The sequence below is a fragment of the Spermophilus citellus genome (genome assembly GCF_964194105.1).
Source record: "Spermophilus citellus genome assembly, chromosome: 12".
Lineage (NCBI taxonomy): Eukaryota > Metazoa > Chordata > Mammalia > Rodentia > Sciuridae > Spermophilus > Spermophilus citellus.
Genome location: NC_138198.1, coordinates 112,713,062 through 112,737,302, shown reverse-complemented (window position 1 = coordinate 112,737,302; position 24,241 = coordinate 112,713,062). Strand labels below are relative to the sequence as shown.

At 33.2% G+C, this 24,241-nt stretch overlaps 1 protein-coding gene across 4 annotated transcripts in view; it reads right to left on the bottom strand.

Moving 5' to 3' along the window:
• WDR7 (WD repeat domain 7) overlaps nt 1–24,241 on the bottom strand; it is a 329,818-nt gene that overhangs the window by 196,336 nt on the left and 109,241 nt on the right. For 2 of the 4 annotated variants that reach the window (XM_081263756.1, XM_081263757.1), the window contains 3 exons: nt 20,860–20,958; nt 18,310–18,428; nt 16,242–16,365 (listed from right to left, as the gene is read on the bottom strand). In XM_081263756.1, the coding sequence (XP_081119882.1) occupies nt 16,242–16,365; nt 18,310–18,428; nt 20,860–20,958 (342 nt within the window). The remainder of the gene's footprint in view (nt 1–16,241; nt 16,366–18,309; nt 18,429–20,859; nt 20,959–24,241) is intronic. The other 2 variants (XM_081263758.1, XM_081263759.1) reach the window with 1 other exon arrangement.

The window sequence follows — 24,241 nt, the reverse complement described above, 5'->3', positions numbered from 1 at the left end:
AGCAGGGAGGAAGAGTAGGAAGAAAAGATTAACATTAAACAGAGACATGAGATGGGAGGGAAAGGAAGAGAAAAGGGAAATTGCATGGAAATGAAGGGAGACCCTCATTGCTATACAAAATTACATATAAGAGGTTGTGAGGGGAATGGGAAAATAAACAAGGAGAGAAATTAATTACAGTAGATGGGGTAGAGAGAGAAGATGGGAGGGGAGGGGAGGGGGGATAGTAGGGGATAGGAAAGGTAGCAGAATACAACAATTACTAATAGGGCATTATGTAAAATTGTGGATGTGTAACCGACATGATTCTGCAATCTGCATTTGGGGTAAAATTGGGGGTTCATAACCCACTTCAATCTAATGTATGAAATATGATATGTCAAGAGCTTTGTAATGTTGTGAACAACCAATAAAAAAATAAAAATAAAAATAAAGAATAAATGGAAAATGTAGACAAGAAGTAAAAAAATTATAATATCAGGTTATGGAACTATCAAAAAGTTCATAGCATTGATATACATAAACAAAAAGTAACTGAAAGGACTTAACAAAGAAAAATAAACTACCTGAGCAAAAGCTTAACAAATGTCCAAAACAGCATGAAAAAAATTTAAATTTCCTGCAAGACAAAAAGGATTTTAATGAAAGTTATCCTATCCTATTCTTGTCAGGATGTTAATGTTATAACAATGTCAGTCTTCCCTAAGTAAATTTATTAATTAAACAAATCCCTACAAAAAAGTGCCATGATGAGTCCCCCTACCAGAGCTAAATAAGGTAATTAAAAAGTCAATTTGGAAAAACAAACAAGCAAGAATAAACCAGGAAAACCCTCAAAAAAGAAGGGCATTCAGGAAGGAGACCACTAAATGTTAAGATATGAAATAGCTACAGACCAATGGAACAAAATGGAAGACCCCAAAATACATAAAACTACATACAGAAACAACATATAGAATTGATTTTTAAGAGAACCAGATATAAGCCACACAAGAAAAAAATAATAATCCATTCTTCATACCATTAAGCAGAACCAATTCTAACTGTCATTTAGGAAAGCAAAAGTAGAAATGGAATATTATACGAAAATATGGAGAAATCCTATAACAAGAAAAACTGTCCTCACTTTGAAACAAGAGAGAAAACACCACAAGCAAAATAAGAATATGGCAGATTAAAAAAATATTTTAATCTTCCACCACAGATACAGGGTTAATCCCAATAACAACTGAGCTAGAGGTATGAATTGCTACTTTGAAAAAATCTTCAAAACACAGTCATATGATAAAATCCTAAACCCCAGCAATAAAAGAAAAACAATGAGATTTCATTTCTTGCCTATAATAACCACAAGATTCCAAAAGCATATCAGTGTTCCACTGGGAAAGAGGTAGAGAGACAGGCCTTCACATGTATTGCTGCTCAAAATGAAAAATGGTACAAAGCCTACAACAAAGAATTGGGCAATATATAACAGAATAATGCATGCATTTATCCTTAAAACTCAGCACAGCCACTTCTAGGAATGTATCCATGACACACCTATCAAAACGAGAAAAGACATAAGAACTGGTCTATTCACTGCAGCCATATCTACAATTCCAAGACTAGAAACAACTCAAATGTCCACCAATTCAAACGTTACTCAATAAAAAGTGGTCCACCAACAAAATGAAAAGGGAGGGATAGGAAATGCCCTAATCATCAGGATACGTTAAACGAGAAAAGTTAGGTAAATATATTAGGCAGTTACTATTTATCTAGACAAAAGAGGGATATCGATAAACATATGCATTTGCTTTAAAAAAAAAAAAGCGGGGGGAAGGAGAGAGGACAGTCAGTTCAACAAACACGCTTGGAAAACTAGACACTATCTACAAGCTTCCATTTTGGAAGCAACCCAAATTTTCATTAACTGATGAAGGGATAAGTAAAATGCAATAAATACAGACACATGGAGTATTATTCAGTCTAAATTCTGACACACACTACAACATAGATGAACTATGCTTAGTGAAATAAGCCAGCTGTAAAAGAACAAATACTGTGTGATTTCACATTCATGACATATGAAGTGTAGTCAACTCATATCATAGAAACAGAAAACAGAATGATGGTTCCAATGGCTAGGGTGGAGGATAGGGGACAGGAATTTATTTAATTGATACAGAGTTGCAGTTTTCCATGGTGAAAAAGTTGTGGAGAGTAGCTGCAAACAGCATGAATATACTTAACACATAGAAATGTGAATTTAAGAATTGTTACAATGGGCTGGGTGTGGTGGCTCATGCCTATTATCCCAACAATCTGGGAAGCTGAGGCAGGAGAATGGTAAGCTGAAAGACAGCATCAGCAACTCAGCAAGACCCTAAGCAATTTACTGAGATTCTGTGTCAATTTTTTTTTTAAGGGCTGGGGATGTGGCTCAATAGATAAGTACCCCTGGATTCAATCACCAGTACCAAAAATAAAAAGTGGTTAAGATGGTAAATTTTTATGCTATATGTATTTTATCATGATTGAAATTATTTTTTAAAGAGAGGAAACAAGAATATAACTCCTATACTAAAAAGAAGTATAATGAGAGAAAGGGAATAGAATAAAGGGTACATGGAACAATAGAAAATGAATTCCTCTAAGTATAATTTCTTTTGCGCCTTGGCTTTGAAATCATGTGAGTGCCTTACATAACCTTACAAATAACTTTCAAATAGGGCAATTAAGATGGGCTTTGTGGCACACACCTATAACTCTAGCAACCTAGGAGGTAATATTTTAAAAATATTTTACTAAAATATCTAGTGCAAGCTAGGCATGGGGGCAAGCACTTGTAATCCCAGCAGCTCGGGAGGCTGAGGCAGGATGACCATGTTCAAAGTCAGTCTCAGCAACTCAGTGAGGCCCTAAGCAATTTAGCAAGATCCTGTCTTAAAATTAAAAAATAAATAAAAAGGGCTGGAGATGTGGCTCAGTGGTTGAGTGTCATGGGTTCAATCCCTGGTACCAAGGGGAAGGGGAAATTAAAATGAAAAGAATGAGACAAATGAACATAGATGTGTAGCAAATTGGTGATGTAATCAAAGAGAGGAGTCATTCCCAGCAACTTAAGCACTATAGTAATTTAATTGTTCCTCTCTAGTAGTTTGTGCCCTAAAAAAGAAAAGAACTGCAAAAAGTAACAACAAGCAAAAAACACAAATGATACCAACACAATGTTTTTAGTGATCATGTTGGTGGTAGTATTCTGAACTATTAGATGTATACTGTGGGACAAAAGCAAATGAGTAATTACATAGATATCATTTAGAAACAAGACGATAAGAGATCGTAGACACAGATGTAATCTGAATGAAATGAAAGCCAACAATCTCTAGGCCTCCACTTCATGGGAAGAATCAACATAACTCAAGTATTCTATATACTTTTATATCCAAATGCAAATGTATATGTATGTGTCTATCAGAAGCCCCACAATAATGAATGAGCACATGTCGAGAACATGACCAGCACTGTTTGTGATCTTAAGATAACATTTCCCACCAAAAGGATCAAGGTTCCTGTGTGAGCTGATCCAGTGCTGAGTCAGGAAATGCACAAGGCAAGCACAAACTGTCCTGTCAGCAAATAGACTACTGGAGTCCAGAACAGCCTTATCAAAAGGATTCAGAAGTAAACTGAAGAGGCTCCCACTGACCACAGATAGATCATATCTATCTTTGATGTGATCACAGTTTGGACAATGATAAGAAATACTAAAATTGATCAAAACCTAAATGTATTTCAATCCATGAACTTACACTAATACTAAGATAAATAAAATTTTTATAAGTTACCTCATCTTTGTTCTGGCTTTCCTAAAATATAGTTCAGGGTACAAAATAGTAAGGTAAGATCCTCTTAGAGAAGTCTGTTAGCTAACAAAGATGGCATGGTAGAATTCAGAATGTCAGGATTTGCTGTGAATTAAAAGGAAGGAAAAGAGTATCATAATGCAAACTTCCTAATTTCTTCCACAATAAATCACACAAAAAAGGAGGCGAGTGGAGAAAGGGTTAGAAAAAAATAGATGATTGCTTGTTTGATTGACTGTTGGACAGGAATTCCACAGATTAAAAAATATTAAGAAATATATCAACCAAATGTAATATACGGATTTTTATTTGAATCTTAAATAAATGAACTGTGAAAAACAATTATAAAACTTATTGGGGAAATGTAAATGCTGAGTTATTGGATAATATTAAGAAATTTTTTTTAATTTTTAGCCATTCTAATGGTCTTGTAATATTTTTGTTTGTTTTAAAAGAGTACTTATCTTTTAAGATACAAATAGATATTTGTAAATAATTTATAAATTATGTGATTTTGTGTTTGAGAATGACTTCAAAATAATAGGATACAGAAGATAAAGGGTAATAATAAAATAAGATTGCCCATGAGTTAGAAATGGCTGAGACAAGGCAGTAGGTACATAGATGTTCATTACCTTACCCTGGATAGCGATAGATAGACTATGACAGACAGACATAGATAAGATTTTTTTAAAAAAACTGAACAAAAAACATAATTTATCCAAAACCAGTCTATAAAGTGATACCATAGCATTCAAAACAGATCATTTAACAAACCATCCTAACATCTCTATGCAGCAATTCCAAAAGGAAAAAGATCAAAAAAAGGTTAACTGAGTAGTACTGAAGGTTAACATAATTTCTTTGAAATGATCTCTGCTGGGTTTGTTTTCTCCTAAAATCTCCAACATTACACCAAATATATACAAGGATGCTTGGCAAACAATTAATAGAAAAGAAAGCAGTAAGGATACTCTCAAAAGATATATTTAAATGTGTTGGTATTGTTTGTATTTATTGTTTGTTGTTACTTTTTGCAGTTCTTTTTTTTTTTTTTTTTTAGGGCAAAAACTACTAGAGATGACCAAAATGTAAAAAAAAAAAAAAAAAAAAAGCATTATATCCATATTATCTTATTTATGTGCTTGAATAATAAATCTCAAAAATGAATGTTTCTATTATTCACCATGATCATCCCATGAATACCACAGGGCCACAAAGCATGTGTGATCGTGATAAAAAGAGGAAGAAAGTACATACAGAATTAATTACATAATAATTACTCCACCAAAAATCATACCTAATAGAAAATATTGTAAATACTTAACGTGAAAAAAAATAAATCAAAACGCAAGTAGTGTGCTTCTTAGAAAGGTATGCAAATCAATTTACTGATTCCACAAAGAACATGTCACAGAAACCTATTAAACTTATTAGGCATTAGGAAAAAAAGAAAAAGAATACCCAAGTTAACAGATTTAGCCTCAGTCGATGACTCACTAAGTCAAATGGACAAAAGTGATTATTATAGAGGTTTGTCAAATGGATCATGGCTATTCAAAGTTACTTGCTATGTATGAATCTACAATCAAATTATACATTTAGTATACATTTAAATAAGCAAAAATAGGTTCCAAAACCATACTGGCCAATCCATAACTGACAGGTAAGCACAGTATAAATCAAAATTAAAAACTATGCATCAAATATTAATACAGCATATTCAAAATTGTTTCTGTGCTTCCAGGAGACAGCTGTTTCAGGTAATGTTTAGACACATCCTGAGTAGGCTCTCTGTTGATGATGCTGCTAGGTGTAACTTCTCATGAAGCTCTCTGAAAAGCACTATCATTTGCTGGAGAAGTACAAAGAGTATATTCCCAAGTTGTCATACAAAACCATAAGATTTACAGAGAAAGTGAACATTTTCTTGGAAGATAACAAATTCTAGTAATTCCTCTCTATATAATAAGGTTTGTACTGACTCTACCAGTTCTACCCTGAATCATATTGTGTGCGTGTGCATGTGTGTGGGCAGGTATGTAATACAGAAAGACTTGTTGGAGCAAGATGGCATTTAGTGAGCACATAATTAAGCAGTTTTCAATTATGCTGGGAAAAAAAACTGCAGAAGACAAAAGATGACATGAGGGTTTCACTGCAGAAGAAATATTTTTTCATGGGGAAAAAATAACAAAGACATAAATTGCCTGAAGAAACTACTTAATATTTTAAAAATATTTTTATATATTGGGCCCTTAGTTAAGATTTTACATATAAGATTACTACCTAAAATGTTTGAAAAACAATTTTTTCATTCCTCTCCTTTGAGAGAGAAAGAGAAAGAGAGAGAGAGAGAGAGAGAGAGAGAGAGAGAGAGAGAGAGAGAGAGAGAGAGAAACAATAAGTGATCTCTCTGGTGAAGAAGACAAAGTGTAGATGTGTTCTTTCCCCCCTAATAATCTGTTTCAGTAAATTAGTTATTTATACATTAATCAGAAAACTCTTTCAAAAACAGTATTTTTATTCCTTTTTATTGTCATTTGATTTGGAAACTCTAACATTAAAAGGAAAGAGAGAGAGAGGGAGAGAGGGAGGGAGGAGGACAGATCTGAGCTTGAGGAGGGGTAAGGTTCAGGAGAATCATCTTTTGAAACTCCTCCTCCCTCCAGCCTCTCACTTGCCTTTTGAGAACTGCTGTGCTAGACCCCTTCTCAGTGATAAGACAGAGTAAGAAAGCTCCTGATCCCAAATACCTATCACTTCGTAGGGGGAAGGCTTGGAACGGACTCAAAATCCCAATCACATCTTACAAATAGGAGACATCTGAGACTACATGGTCAATTGAAGTGGCCCTAAGTAAACTGTTTAAAAAAGTACCATGACTAAGACTATAAATGTTCCATCTACTACCCATTTCCCAAAATTCAGAGATTCATTTCTAATTTAGTTTCTCTGATCTTGATCTTATTTGCTCTGAGTAGTGACCCTTGCTTAAGGAGCAAAAATGAGTAAAAGTCAAAACAAAACCTGAGCAAGACACATTAGTCACCCCCTAACAGTTACTGAAGAAAAGGCCTTTACTTCATGCCTTAGATATGATGGTCTCTTAAAAATAAGCTCAGGGGCTCAGGTTCTGGCTCAGTGGTAGAGGGCTTGCCTCACATGTGTGAGGTACTGGGTTTGATTCTCAGCACCACATATAAAATAAATGAATAAAATAAAGGTCCATCAACAAATTTAAAAAAATTAAAAAAAAAACAATAAGCTCAGGTAGCAGCTCTGTACCCACCAAGTATGCTGGAAGTTGCCTAATAGCATTTAATTGCTAGAAAGATATAATTTGATTGTTTTAAAATCAGCAGGAACCTTCAAATATTTAAAACCATCTCTCTCTTCTACCACTTCCATCCCTCAGAATTGGATGTTCTTTAATCCAAGTACACATTTCAAACATAAGTCTTATCATCTTTTCCTAGAAAATTGTGAAGTCCTTTCATAGGATTACAAAAAAAGAACTGTGATTATAGCACTGGCATTGACTGTAGGAATGGTTTTTAGAGACAACAAGCAATAAAATAGGTGGTCGTGGTTGTTTTCATGTCTAAATCAAGCAAGGAAAATCTTCCTGTGATGGGTAAGTTTTACAGAACAAACAGAAAATATGTACAGAAAAATTACAAAAATACTAAGTACTGTTACAGATGACTGGATTGGCATTTAACAGGCTGAAAGAAACCAGATCAATCTCAATCTTGCTGGGGTCAATTCGGGTGCCCAAACAAATAAAACAATTTTTTTCTTTATGGTCATATACTAGAGGTGCTAAAATATTAACCAAGTCTGAAAATGTCATGCACAGTAAAACAATTTATAAATATTAAAATGCATTTTTAACATACATATTTGTATCAAAATCTGCTTAATAAAAATAGCAAATATAATAAATCATTAGGCCAAAGTCACTAGAGAAAAATTAGATAAAAAACACCATACTTGAAAAAAAAAAAAAGAGGAAAGTGAGGGAGAATGGATTAACAAAGATATGTTAATGTAATTTGATCATTTTAATCCTAGAATTTATAAACAACCCTAGAACAAAATCTACCATTAGCTATTATAAGCAAAATAGCACAAGTAAAATTGTTTCATATACCTTTCTTGTAATAATTCTATTTTCCTTCCAAACTATAAAATCTATTCTGTCACATGCAGATTACAACAAGGCTTCAACATAATACACTAAAACAATGCAAATGCATATAATATCCAATCAACATACAAAGATAAGAAACTTAAAAATATAGTATGAATTATAAAAGCCTCACAACCACTGGTCTTATGTATGCCTAAGAGTTAAAACATTACAAAATTAAAATCAGCTTTTTGCTCTGTAAAAACATGTTGAACAGGACTCAGTATATCTGTACTGAGATCCTCTGTACTAGAATAATGAAAATTTATATTTAAAAGTGTACTAGACACTTGTTCTATTACAAAAACATGTTCCAGTATTCATGTGCAGTGTTTTGTAAAGTGCTTTATTTCCATTAGCATTATAAATTTTTGTTCTTCAGCAAATCAGTAAGAGAATAATGGCACAAATCAATATCATACTCTTCATACCAAGTAATACTAGGTCATTTATTATAGCAAAGGCCACTAGAATCTCAGCTAAAGGTCTATCAGGCATTTCCATTTGAACACCAATTTTTTTTTAAGAATGTATCACAGGTTGAATGGGTGATTTTCTATTATAAAACAGTCTTCATAGGTTTAAGTACCTTCAACTTCTTAAAGCAGAGAAGCATATCAACATTGCAAAGAAAGCCACTTATGCCTCCTAGGGGCCTTGCCACCAACTACAACTCTAGGAGTGGTAACGAATTTCTGCAATGGATGGAGATAGAGAGAGACTAGTGGAAAAGATAAACAAATGAAGAAACAAATAAAATTATTCCAAGCCATTTAAGGTCCAGAAGCTTTGTTGCAGAAGCCCCATAATTACCAGTGTCCCCTAAGTGAGATAAGTTAGAGAGATGCAGCAGAAGATGGAACCCTCCACCCCTAGTTCCTCACTGCCCCACAAGGAACAAGTGGTTGATTTTCCCTACAGTCCACTCTTTGCTTTGTTCCACAATGTGGCACCCTGTCACAGGGCTCCTACTGATAACCTAAAAGCAGACATTGGCTCTATTCTTAGAGTATCTCTTATACAGAGGAATTCAATGGGAGCATAGTTATTTAACCCTGTAGGGTTCCAATGTACAGTATTATTTGATAGCAGAGTTTTCTGTTTCATTACTTAGAAGTAAAGTCTGAATGACCAATCTATTCAGTAAGCTTTCTCTTTAATTTAATTTATTTTAATTTGCTTCTTTACTACTCTAATTTGCAATTTTAAAAAAGTACAAAAGAAATCATAAGAACATTAAATATTATGTCAAAGAACACAAGTCACATAGAAGGCATTTTTTTTGGATAGTTGTGACTAATTAAGAACAAATTTCATTGTTATTTCATTAGGTCAGTGGCTATATATAGGTAACTAGAACAGTTTAATGATATTAAATACATGATCAGTCTAGAACACTTAAAATTAAGCTCAATAGGTCTGATATTCTGGAAGAAAAAAGAGGGATGAATACCTTAGGTCCCAGTGAAACACTGCAGACAGACACGGTGCAGATGTGTGCTCTTCATACCATAGTTTGCCTTGAGACAAATCCTCTCTGTCTCCCAATACAAGAATTCACACAGAACAGAGTGGTTTTTATCTATATCATCCAGTCATAATTTAATACTTTTTCCAATCACAATGCACAATCATCTCCAACTGGCTTTGTGAACACTGTAGGAAGGGCAGCCAGCACAGATGTCCCTGAGGCAAAGTCATCTTTTAATTTCAGCTGATTCAGTTCTTCAGGAGCAACCAAATTATCTTCCCTTTTTTTCCTCAATTTTAATTAGAATATTCTTGCTCAAAAAGAAAGACACACCCAAAAATACCACAAGAGACCTGAGAAAATTGTCAAGTAAGCAGAGAGTGAAGAGCTACCAGACACCACAAGTGCATACACTAAAGCTTGGGTACTTTTTCATCAGAGAGCCTGTCTTCTTAGCCAATTATTTTATTTTTAACTCAAATAAGCTCGTATACATAGCATCTATAAACCCACAACACTGGATAGAGCAAATTAGAAATCAGGACAGAAGTCACTAGGGGTAAGATGAAACAGCCCAATAGCAATAAAATTGGTACTAATTACTAGACAATAAAAAGAGGAGGAACACAAATTCTAAAAGGCCCAGTATGAAACGCAAAGGCACATCAACCTGGGGATTCATTCAAATAAAGAGGTGCATTCTCTTCAATAAGCAGGTGGTGGCGATTTTATAGCATGGAACAAAACAATGCTGGTTATTGAAAATATGCTTAAAAACCAGAGGTTTTGAAATATATTAAGAAAAAATGGAGAAATTAAAAAAAAAACTTAGCATCTAGTGATTTTTAAAATCCTCAGTTTTTCAGAAAATCGTTCTCTATAAATGACCAATTCAAGGTTCCGAATAACTGAGGCACATACCAGAAAATAAGGAAGGAAGGGATGATGTGTAGTGTTACAGCCTTTGATGGGTGGGCAGAGGCTTACTTAAATCATATTATCAAGCCCCCTCCCTAACCTTTCCCCATCTTATTCCCACCACAAACCCTGAAAATATCTACTCCTAGAGAATATACTAATATTTAACTTATTTTTACCAGCTATGATATACTCTTGTCTACCTCTGTAAGATACAGTTCCATCTTACCTTCTTGTATATTGTTGGTCCATCCACATTTGTGCTCAGAATGACCACTACTTTATAATCATCAGAAAAGTGACTTCAATTCCAGGTTAAAATAGGTACTAGAGTGTGGCTTGTTGAAAGTCAAACCCAAAACATTTACTAGGAATGTCTTTCACTGAACAAAGAAATTCTATTCTGTTTCCAAGTGGGATAAAAAGACGAGCCTAACCCTGGTAACCTTAACACAAAAGGAAGCTAAAAAGGCAGGGACTCGATAAGAACAAAGGATTGTGCTTTCTGATGACATCAATACATATTAAACACGATGTGTTACACATCCTTCTATCAATATCTGAGAAGATAAATTTGCAAATTAATACTACATTGGCTATAATGAATAAAATTATAGTAACACTTTCTTTAGAAGAGATTTTGATTTATATAATGACAGTGACTTTTATGTGTTTAATGTTTCTGAAACTAAAAGAGGAGATGAGCCACTGTGAGCAAGCAGAATACAATGTACAAGAAATAATTACGCCTGTGACCTCATGCCCTATAAGGTCATTCTGCATCGAAGGCCAAAGGAAATCAGGAACTATCAGCATTTACCTCAGAGAAGTCACTGAGAGAAATGAAGGGCAAGTGTGGGCATATTTCATAAACTAGCAGGTGCTTGACCTCATAAAAAAGTCAATTATTAAAACGCTACATGTAGAATGTCACAAATAAGAAATATATAAAAATGGGTTCTGCAAAACATCTTCACTCTAAAATAAATCTGAGACAACTCGTAACATTCAGCTTCATCCAAATTGTAACACAACAATTTCACAAAATAATACTAACACCTATTTAGTAAAAAAAAAATAATAATTAGCAGAATTCTTTAGAAGTGTTTGGAACATAAAAGTGACTATGTGATGAGTGATAATTCAGAAAAGATTTATAATAGTTCTGTAAGTTAGTATTGAGGAATGTATGCATTATTGATCATTTGAGTCCCATTACCATTTGAACAGGGATCACAATGTACTTATCCTTAAATTTCTCTATCAGAAATTAGGCATCAAAAATTTACATTTTTGTTACTTTATAAAGAATAAAATAATAATCCTGACTAGTTCAAGGACAGAGCTCCATTAACTGAAGCAAATTTCTCATGTTGCTCAATAACTGCAGACTTGGTTCTTAGTGAAATTTGTGTCTTTTCAGTGAAAACAGACTATGTCTCCTGTTTTCTTCCCCAGTAAATTAAAGTGAATTCCAAGGCAGTGTCAATAAGGAAAACAAAACTACAGAAATCAGTACAGGAGAGAAGGGGGAAAGCAGCCAATATTCACTAGTCATATCATGCACTGTGCTGAATGCTTTGCTAAGTTGCTATTTAACGCTCTTGAGAGTCCTGAGAAAAGCAGCTGGCCTGGGCCCATTATTTTCCTTAGTTCTCAGACAAACCAGCAAAAGGCTTTTTACTGCATAATGCATCTAAACAAAATACAGAGGATCCCCTCAATATGGTCAGTTGACTTGAGTGGTCATTTCAGTCCCAGCTCACTCACTCATTCACTGTGAACTCAGAAAAAGTTACCACCTGCTTTTAAACCCCTGACTCCCCATCTCAGAAGATGAAGGGCTATCACAGTCCAAGAGCCCAGTATGAAAGTCAGCTCTTCAGGTAAGAGCATTATTTTGAGTTTCAGGCAGTACTAATAAAGGGACTCTTAGACAAAGAGTAGTCATAAATTAGGTGTTACCAATATCACACAGAAAATTACTACATATTTTTAAATGCTTAAAATAATTACATTATAAGAACATTTCTGATGAGTAGTGTATTTACCAGATAAATTGTTTAATATTTTGCCTACGTTGGTGATTAAGATTCCTGTGCTAGAAACAAGCTTTAAGTCTCTAAAACAATGCTTTATGATGTAACTTGCTATAATGATCACCTCTTCAAACATTAATGACAATGGCGGAGGCGACTTCACTACAAGCATGTGGATGGCAGGTGTGGGCTGTCCACCAGCTGGCTCTATAACCTTTTGATCCCTTCGGATGGCAAATCTGTTCAACAGCACTATGTGGTCATTCCTCATTTGTTGTATGCTTTCTTCTCCTTTAATACATTCAGAATCCCTATTCCTCTGGCTTGACATCCTTTTATTAAAACAGAAAACTCTCAGTAAAGCAAGCTAAAAGTAATTTTACACTTAGTCAATGTAAAAAGTTTCAGAATCAATTAATTAATATATTATTTCAAAGGAACATATGCTTTTTTTATATGTAGGTTGCATGTTTGTTTATTCTTTCCCTAAAAAAACAAATAAAATGACAAGATTAAAATCATAAGTAAATCATTATTCAGTTAATTTATGAAGTACTCAAGGGTACTATAAGTTAAAAAACAGTTTAATTACATAATTAGAAAGGTTTAAATCCGACCTAAGAACACATTAGTTTATGCTTATTTAAACAATGATAAGAACCATCAAAGAATAATTTTCTAGCAGTAATTTTTCTGCTCCGTTTTGTGCTGTTGTTAAACATAATTTGACTGTCAAGGACATGTCTGAAAGCATTAGTTAAGATGAACATCTATTTAGTCTTCCCATTCTACCCTATTTAAGATCTAAATTTCTGGAGCAAGCTGGGTAGAAAAAACATTAGGTAAGAGAATGAGTTTTGGAGTCTTAAATATTTGAGACACCTTCAGAAAATTCTTGAATCTCTCCTGACCTCAGTTAACTCATGAAAGAAAATGATGGCAACAGTACTTACTTTACAAAGTTACGGCAACGGTTAAATAAAATAACACATCAAATGCCTGACAGAGAAGTACCCTATTAGTGGTATTTATTGTCACTATTTTACTTATACTTTATACTCTCTGTACTCACCAATAGACCTCTTACCTACAACATATGCATTTCTATCATTGTTTCAGACAGTAATTTGGGACCACACTATGTATTTACCTCGTAGTTAACAATTTTTTTAATTAAAAAAATTATTTTTTAGTTGTAGGCAGACACATTATCTTTGTTTTACTTTATTCATTTTATGTGGTGCTGCAGATCAAACCCAGTGCCTCACGCATGCTAGGCAAGCGCTCAACTACTAAGCTACAACCCCAGCCCAGTTAACATATTTTCTTGTTTCCAGGAACAAGTAAAATGGCATCTGCTACAATTAGTAATGATACCTCTCCTCCGAAAATGTCAAGAATACAACACTGTACTACTAATTTTGGTGGGCTTTTTAGACCTTTATATGCAATCAATAATCAAAGCCTAGAAATGATCTATTCTACCTTATCCTATATTTAGATATTTCACTTTAATTCATTCCCCCACTTTACCCTAATCTATTCTAAATAAAAATGTTTTGAAAATGTTTCTAAATATTTTCACAATGACCATTTCTTTTTAAAAGAATCCCTAGTGATTTGCTACTATGTAGTTCTACCTTCAGTGATTCAACAGCACCACACTCAGAGTTCATCCTGCTTTGGGGGATCTTTTATTCAATAAGGTTTATGATGAGTTTATCATGGAACTCTATTTCCTGAAATATGAATTTTATGGCCACAAGTTAAAACAAAGAACATATTCCAGATTATTCAAATACTTAAAAGCAGGGCTTTATCATTTCAATTTTGTTTTTGTAAAACTTTTATATTCTAGAAATTTATTTTTAAATCTCTAGTTTTAAAAGAATCTTAAGCCTAATATCTTACATTTATCTAGAGTACATGAAGCCCTAGAGTTTTTTGGAGGGTGGAGTGGGGTGGGGACTGGGGATTGAACCCAGGGGTGCTCTACCACTGAGCCACATTCACAGCCCTTTTTATATTTGTTTTGAGATAGGGTCTTGCTATATTGCCCAGGCTAACCTGGAACTTATGATCCTGCTGCCTCAGCCTCCCAAGTCACTGGGATTACAGGCAAGTGCCACCACACTTGGATGTTTTTATACACAAATTTCTTTTATTATTATGCGTGATTTTATACACACATTCCTTTCATTAGAATGGAGAAAACTCCCAATAAGCAAATAAAAAACCAATATTCACTCAGTAAATATTCTGGTACTCAAAAAGATAAGAATTTTAACTGGAGCTGCTACTGCCAGATATTTTGGCTATATATGAAATCTGTATTTGTGTTTTCATACAGTACTTATTGACTTAACAAATTAATGGTACTGAACTAGGTATTATTCTATGCATTTAACAAACATTAACTCATTATAATCCTACAAAAGCTTCTATCATATTGATTTCTATCAATGACAAAATTGAGGCTAAGAAAGCTTAAGAAAAGTACCCAAGGTTACATTCCTAATGAAACATCTATGACAGTCACCACTGCAAACATCTGATAGGATTAGACCAGTTATAATAGTTATAACCTTTCCTGAATTTTGCTTTCATTTTCCTTCTTGAATAAGCATACAGTATCTTGACATGTATAATGAAATGATGAATCAGGGATAAGTATACTTTGAGAATAAAAAAATTATGATAGCAAATGTAACTTTTCTCCACTAGACCTTATATAATATGATTCTACCTGTTTTGTTTTGTAAGAAAAAAAAACAAACTTAAAACTTCAACAATATTGCCAATCCTTCAAATTATACTCTTTTGAAAGATCTATCAATCAAAATCTTTGCTAATTTCTTCTTTTTTAATTTACTGCTTATTATGGTTTAGATACAAGTTGTCACTAAAGGTTATTGTGAGAGATAATACAAGAAAGTTTATAGGTGAAATGACTGGGTTATGAGAACCTCAACCTAATCACTGTATTAATCCACTGAGAGGGATTAATGGTGGTAACTGTAGGCAGATAGGGTGTGGGTGGAAGAGGTGGGTCACTGGGGGCATGTCTTTCGGGTTTATATTTTGTCCTGGTGAAGGGAGCTTTCTCTCTGTCTCTATGTCTCTGTCTCTGTGTTTCTCTAATTCCTGATGCCCTGCTCTGAGCTGCTTTCCTCTGCCACACACTTCTGCCATGATGTTCTGCCCCATCTCAGGCCCAAAGCAATGGAGTTGGCCAACTATGGACTGAACCTCTGAAACTGTGAAGCTCAAAAAAACTGTTCCTCCTCAAAAATTGTTCTGGTCAGGTCTTTTGTTTACAGCTTCAAAAAAGCTGATTAAACACTGCTCTAACTCTACCAGATATTTATTACTTTAAGAATTCCTAATTCCAATCTCAACTTGCAAGCTATCTTGCCATTGCATACCAAATCAGTATAGACCAAGCTGGAATTCACACAAATAATAATACAATGGCAGTGAAAGACGCTAGTGTTAAACAGACTAGGATTTTTTAAATGGGAAATTAATTTTATAATAGTTAATTAATGAATAGTGACATTAACTTGTGCTTTTTTTTAATTACCAAAATCCAGATTCAGAAAATTAAACTGAGCAGATTCAGAAAATTAAATAGCAGAATCTAAGGATCTCTCTTTTCACTTTCAGGTGAACTACTCATTTTGTTGATAAGTAATAGCAAATATATTGGTAAATGTTCTTTCTACATGTGCCTGCAAAGCTTTGTAGAAAAGCATGTGAACTCTTACGTGATATGACGTGGTCCATATACTGAGGCAAATAAGGAGCCCAGGCATCGATGGCTTCCTTTCGTCCTGCCTGCTCAATTCTCCTCAGCTCTGCTAGAAGCAGGGCCTGGGCAGCTTCTCTTACCTAAAGGAGGTCGCAAAAATAAGTGTAAAGAAAGAAAGAAGGTCAGGTGGTGAGGTGAGTGCCTATAAATTAGAAGTTTCCTAGGAAATAAAGTTATAAACCAGAAATCACATTTATTTACATGAGAAAAACAACTAATCAAATAATGAATTAGCTATCAAGGTGCAATAAATTGTATGACAGTGTAATTAATAATTTGACTAAAACATATTGTAGTATATTTATTTAATCAGACTTTGAGTTTAAAATATTCATTTTCTAAAACGTTCTTGCATTCTCATCTAGCATTTTCAAATTCTACATTTTCATATAAATATTATTAAAAGTCACAATTAAAACCATTAAATTTCTCTCATAGCCTGAAGAAATTTAATGCTATCTAGTTAATGTCTTTATACCATATATATTAAATAGAGGCTGTTGATACAAACATGTACAAGCCCACATGATTCACATTTACCTAAGTCGTGAATAACATAGTCCAATACATTCCTATGTAAGAACATAACCTCTGTAAGTTCTAAAGATGAAACTGAAAATGCAGTTTTCAAATCATATCATTTCTCTTTCATTGTAGTATACAACTTTTAGTTTTAATTTAGTTTACTTTTGCTTCTTTGGTATAAGGTCAAAGAAGCTAATCAATTATTAGGTTATGTATTAACTATTTAATTTTGAAAGAATGATAGCAGCATCTGAATAAGGGTTTGAGCAAAAACAGTTGTTTTTAAGTATAATTAGCTTTTGAAGGGAATTCCAAACCTATGAAAATTTTAGTATGTGGTTTAGGAATCGCAAATATTTTATACTCATTCACTGCACAGTGACATTTCATCAACAAAAGACCATAGACCATAAAGACAGTGGCCCATAAGGCTATATCTACTGACAACATAGACATCTTAGTCTGTATATCTTAAGATGTTCACACAAGGACAAAATCACCTAATGACACATTTGTCAGAATATATCCCCATTATTATGCAATGAATGACCATAATTATATTGGGAAAATTAAAAATCTTGAATGATATAAACTGCTAGAGCTATATAAGTGGCATAGTAAGGAAAATTTCTACAAAACATTTCCAAGTTTCTGGTGATATTATACTCCAAGTAATATCCAATAATGAGTAAGTCAATTAACACAAAATAATGGCTACCATTTACTGAGATCCTACCATGTGTCCAGCTCTTACCATTTTACTTGCATTACCTTATTTGATCCTGATAGCAAACCCATGAGGGCTACATTCTTATCCCCACCTTACAAACGAGCTTCAAATAGGGTAAAGTAAATTGTCTGGGACCACAAAGTTAATACTTATTGGAAATAATATTCAAACCCACCTCTCTTCTAATTTTAAAGACCTTCTTATTTTACTATACATGGTATCTTCCACTGGACCACAGCTATTCAAATGGAATTTGATTGATATGATTATACTGAATGTGTGATCTTGGAGGAGGTGGTTATATGTATTTATCTGTGTACATGTGTGCATGATCTATAATAAAAACTAATACTTAAGAAACAATTCTATAAAGGCTATGAAACTTTTTATCAAATAATCACAAAATTACAAAAAGAAGCAAATGAACAGGCTGGGGTTGTAGCTCAGTTGGTAGAGCACTTGCCTAGCACGTGTGAGGCACTGGGTTTGATCCTCAGAACCACATAAAAATAAATAAATAAAATAAAGGCATTGTGCCCATCTACAAATAAAAAAAAAATTAGCAAATGAACAAACAAGCTATAACATTATACTTTAGTCTATGAAGTAAGACAAAAAATATGGAAATTCTGAGACCAGATTTTCTATCACATAATAAACAGGTAATAAGATAAATGAGATAAATATCAACCATTTATTTGTTTTGAATTTACATTTGATCAAGCCTTTTTAATATCTTGGTTTTCTATTCTTATCCCCTCAATATTACCTCCAAGCAACGATCCTGCCATCTTCGAGCCAGCATCTCTAGAAGTGGAGGCCTAAACTTATCCAATCCCAGCAGGTCTGGCAGCATAACACAATGCATAGCAGCTAACTGACTCCATCCTGTTAAAATGTGACATGTTACAAATACTTTGGAATTCCCAAAGTCAAAAAAGTTTTTCTTTATATACATATATCAAAAACAAAACAACAGGTAGTCCCCTTAAGTTATATTATAAATGATTTAAATTTAATATTAGATGTTTTTATACAAAGAATGATACCAAATGGATTTTATACCTAAATCATATACTTGGCTCCTGTAACTCTCAACATCTTAAAACAAATAAAAATAAATTTCCACAAAAAGTATAACCAGATTCACAAGAAAAAAAACATTTCTAAACAGATTTTCTAAAATAAAACATGTATTAATGGATGGGAAAGGACACAAATAAATACATATAAGAGCTATATGTGAAACTGTTGTCAGTTAAAAGGGCATCGAAGATATCCAAGGACAGGTTTATGTCACTTAGGGCATGGCCATCTGTGCTGCCATTGTGTCAGCCAAGAAAGATGTCTTCCCGTCCCTGTCTGAGGGCCTTTAATTAAGGTAGTTATTGATCCCACTCCTTACAAAATGGATCAGATATTTAATCACGATCATAACTGAAATAAGCAACGTAATGCCAATTTTGAGAAGAAAAATGAATTCAGAAATTCCACAAAATAAAAATCTGACAATCCAAAACGTACAAAGTCTTAAACATCATTAACTCTGGCTATAGAAATAAGTTATATTTTCCAAAATTCTAATTCACAATATAGAATCTGATTTTATCAGACACTATGTATACCACAATATTTTAAAGTTCTAGTATACAAATGTTCTCAATTATTTTTATCTATTTTTAAAATGTCTATAATATCTTTGTACATACAATAAGTGCCTCATTCTTCCAAAATTATGTAGGAGGCCATTATTAATCCACAACAATTACCATTATTTCCTGATAATGGTAATATCTAAAGACAAATAATAAAGAATGGATTAATTATAACTCACATTGTGAGTTATCCATGAACAAAGAATTTTAGCAAATCAATGTGTTGAAATAATCCAAACTGTAGTCTTTAAAATAATGACAAATATTTTCCTATAAATCTCAAAATGATCACTGGGATTATTCAAATAAGAGAGAGAGATAAAGAGAGATAGACAAGTTATCTATTTAAAGACTTAGCCTTTCAGTGAGGAAATTCTCATCAACTGATAGAAAATACATAGTAACATTAATTTAAGTAATAGGCCCATGAATTTTGGATAATAATTTATTATACAACACAGGAATATGTGTGTATATGTATATATACATACCTATATTACTACTTATTAATTTCTTGAATTATTTTAATGTTTCATATTAGTATGTTTCATAGAAGTATTGATGAGCTCATTTATAATATCATGATTCTCACCAAGGCCCAAAGTCTAACAGATCATTTTAGAATTAACAAATAAATGTTTTTCAGAATAGTTTAGTAAATATAACCCTAATTATTTTTACTAAAACTCAGTCCTAAGACACAAAGCTTCATATAGTTTTATGATAGGGAAATCAAAAACAAAAAATGAAATTACACTGTTAAGTGCCCATATTCTGTTTCCAAAGGAGAGCTACTTGCAACAAGGGGTCTGTATTTCACAGGTACTGCAACATTCCTTCCATTCAAATGGGCTTGTGATATAACTGTTTAGAATCAGAATCATTCTGGATTATATTTTAGATTTTCGAATTTTTTTGTATTATACAATCTGATAAAGACTGAGACCCCAACAGACACAGTGAATACAATACAGAACTCATGAGTTCCATTAACTTCCCAGGCATTATAAATAATACTAGATGTGTCTTAGGGAACGAAGGTTTGCAGATCCCATTCACATTTTTAGAGTTCCAAAATTACTTTCCATTGTGCAACTAGAAAGGAATAATACAGTGACCCAATTAAATTTATAGCCTTAAATTATGAATGTTTGCCATAACCTGAAGCAAAAATAGTGATAAAATAGGTGAACTCCCATCAATCTATAATCAATCTGAAGAATTTTCAAATTAGAATGTAAATTGGGAGACTCCATCACATCCCCCTCTCACCAGAACATACAGTTGAGTAAAGATAGCAAAGTATATCTGTCACAGACTAATGATACATGGGAAACAAATTCATTAGTACTAATACTTGAGATAACATGGCAAATACCACTATAAAAACGAATTCACCTTTTAACGTTAAATTCACATCAAAAGTAGGAACTCTGCACTCCTCTAGCAGCATTCTAGATAATATGTAACATGGTTTATGACAGCCAGGAGTAACATTTTTATAACTAGCTCTTATTGACATTAGCAAATAAAGTTATAAAATGGGAACTTCGGGATTTCATACATAACAAAGCAGATGAATGTATAAATTAGATAAAAGGAACATGTCTATTAGGATAAAGCATAGATTGAATGAAAGTTGTTAGAAAGTTGAGAGAGAATACCTTCATTTACTAAGAAACAGGTATGTAAAGCAGGAGTAGAAGCAGAGTCAGAGCCAGAGTGATCAGCGTCAGACCGAGCGGAAACGACAGGTGCAGCAACTTGCAGAGGAAAATAGAAGAAATAAAGAGGAGAGAATTGAGGTACAGCAGTTTCTGAAAAAAAGCTCAATATTAGTGAAGAATGAGAAACAAAGTTGGCAAAATATAATGAAGATAAAACTGAAAAATGATGTTTTAATCAGAAGAGCATGATCATAAAAGATTATAGCAGGGAAATGATATATTTTATCGAATAGCAATCATAGTGTAGCTAAACTTCCTCTTAAAGTCAAAATGTTTAATATTATAGACAAATGGTATATCAAATATTGCAACACATAGCTCTGACACAATGAAGGTTATAACAAAAAAAAGACAACGTATTAAGATTTAACAAAAAAAGTACACTTTTTGAAATGTATCACATAATCAGAAAGTTTATGTTGATCTTCACATTGTCAATAACATTTCTCTAGTTTATTCTTAACATTTGTGTGAATTATTTTTAAATATCTCAAACCAATACTCAATGATTTCATCTCAATTTCCTACTCATTGTATAAAAACTTGATTTACCATATACCATAAAAATATACATACTGCATTATTATGTTTACTCATTAAAAGAATTTTATTATAGTTTCACTAACTGGAGTTTTAAAATTTTTATGATAAAATAAACACAACAAAAATAATACTTGCGAACTTATCATTCTTATAGAATTAGATGAACCAAACCCATCCCCCTCAAAAAAAAAAAAAAGTTACGTTGCCAGGAAAATGTTTCAGCTTAAATTATCATATGAAAAAGCAAGAGGACCACATGGCACACACATTCTACAACTGGAGGTCAATGTTAAGATTTAGAGGTCACCATTTGACACTTCCTTCCTATGGAGAAATTACCATATGTCATGCACAAGCATCTTCAAATTAATCCCTCTCCTTTCTTCTGTCACTGAACAGCAATAGGTTTGGGCTCCTGAACAGATTAAGCATTGTCTGCTGAATGATATGTTTGCTTTTCATGCGGTGAAGTTCTTTTGTGACAATAGGACAGCTGCATGAAAACAACTTTTTCATAATTTCCACACAAATGCATCATAATGTCAATCAGGCACGTGTGAGGTAAACAGTAGAACTAAAAGAAGTCTGTGAACAGTAACAAAGGAGGGAAACTTAACTCCATACACCCTTAGCAGCACCTTATGCACACGTAAGATTTTATCTGGGAAACTGATTCTTTTTTATTATGACAGACTTAGTTTTTGTTCCTTATAAAATTATGATTATTTTATAATGTTAAACTTAACAGTTGCTTTCAACCATGTGTCATAAGATCCAAGAACTTCTTTATAATCTTGCAAAGAAATCACAAATATTTCTGTATTCCATTGCATAATTTTTATCAGCATATTTAATTATAATTTTAGTTCTATGACCTATAAAATATTCACCTTTAAAATCTTTAAAAATATCTTGCATCACTATCATTAAAAAAAATGTATTCGTACCATCTCACAACTGGAATGCAGAATTTAGAATTACTTTCACAATCAATTGAGAAATTAAACTCCATTACAGCTTTTACAACTGTACTTACATAGAAAAATCAGCAACAGAAATTAGGAGGAAAAAAAAATACTACTTCCTAAAATACAATGCTCCCTATTTAATGAAAAGTAATAAATCTGAAGTTATATGTGGCACTGAATACTGAAGATTTATACCATAAAACATAATCAATCATTTGATTTCCTATAACAGAAAAGCTGTAATGTCATCTAACAATTGGCTTCTCTTACTAAAGATTAGCAAAACAAGGAAAAACAGGTTTAGCACAGGTTTAAAATGGAGACAAAAAAGGCACAATTCTATTGTATGACCAGAAGTGTGCTTTAAGAAAGTAATTTAGCAGCTAAGAGCCTATTCAACTACTTACTCTTACATGAAAAGATAGATGAAAAAAAAAAAAAAACCTTGTGTGGTGTATTTCTATTCTATATCTAAATAGATAGACAGATAGGTAGATAGATAGACATACAGACAGACAGACAAATATCTGCCTGCTCTGGCTTCCCTTTAAACAGCACATATCTATGACTTCACATTATAATATCCATGCTTTTTATTTTTAAACAGGTGCATTTCAGTCTTCATTTGAGTGATCCTTATCTCCATTTTTCTCTACTCCCATTACAATATTGTGTGTGTGTGTGAGAGAGAGAGAGAGAGAGAGAGAGAGAGAGAGAGAGAGAGAGTGTGTGTGTGTGTGTGTGTGTGTGTGTGTGTGTGTGTATGACAGTTAACATATTGTGAGTGATGAGTGCTCTTTACTTATTGGTCTAAATCTTATTAGCCTTCCAGTATATAAACACAAATAGCCCTTGCATTTTTCAGAAGAAAAAAATCTAAAAACTACAGAAAACAAAAATGCAATGCTTAAAGAAAGGAAGTTTTTCAAAGTGTAACACTAAAAAAATGAATAAAAATATTAAATGATAAATCACCTTAACAAAGGTGTTATAAGGCAATGATACTTGTGTGGTATGAGTGGGGGAGAAGAGGAAGAGGAGGAGGGTCATGAAAAGGAAGAGGAAACATGAAACATTTAGAAATTAGGCAACTTTGCAGAGCCAATCACTATATACTAGAACATAAAGGCATTCAGCACTAGGTCTGGCATCTAGTATAGGGCAACATCTGCCTTTTTACAAGCCTCCTTCGGGTCTACTCTTTTATGTCTTAGGTAGAGGGTAAAATATCTTTTAAATGAGCCTCCTTCGGGTCTACTCTTTTATGTCTTAGGTAGAGGGTAAAATATCTTTTAAATGATATTTACTAATGACAATGAGATAACAAAAAGCTATACCAAATAAATCTATTATCATAATCAGAAAGTTAGCAACATTCATAATTATGACCCAAAAGTTTCTTTCTAAAAATGGAAGCCTCAGACTGTGTGTGTGTCTGAATACATGTATAGTAACCATAAAGACTGTGTCTTGGGACATGGCTACAACACTACCCTTTAGTATCATAACGCTGGATTCAGGTAGACGTAAAAGTGCCTTCCTATGGAGTCCTACTTCTCTGCTGAAATAAGCTCCTTAGATTAATCTGTCAAGTAGGCCTGATGAGATATACCTGAATAATTATTACACAAGCAGTCAACTGCAAAAAAGAAATGATACTGGAGAGGAACTTCAAACTTCAAGAATGAATAAAAAGCAACAAATATGCTAAGTATCTAGGTAAATAAACTATCTTTCTCCTCTTAAAAAAAAAAACAGAAGACAACTGCACTGCAGTTCAGCATATTTTAATAAGACCAACATAAAAA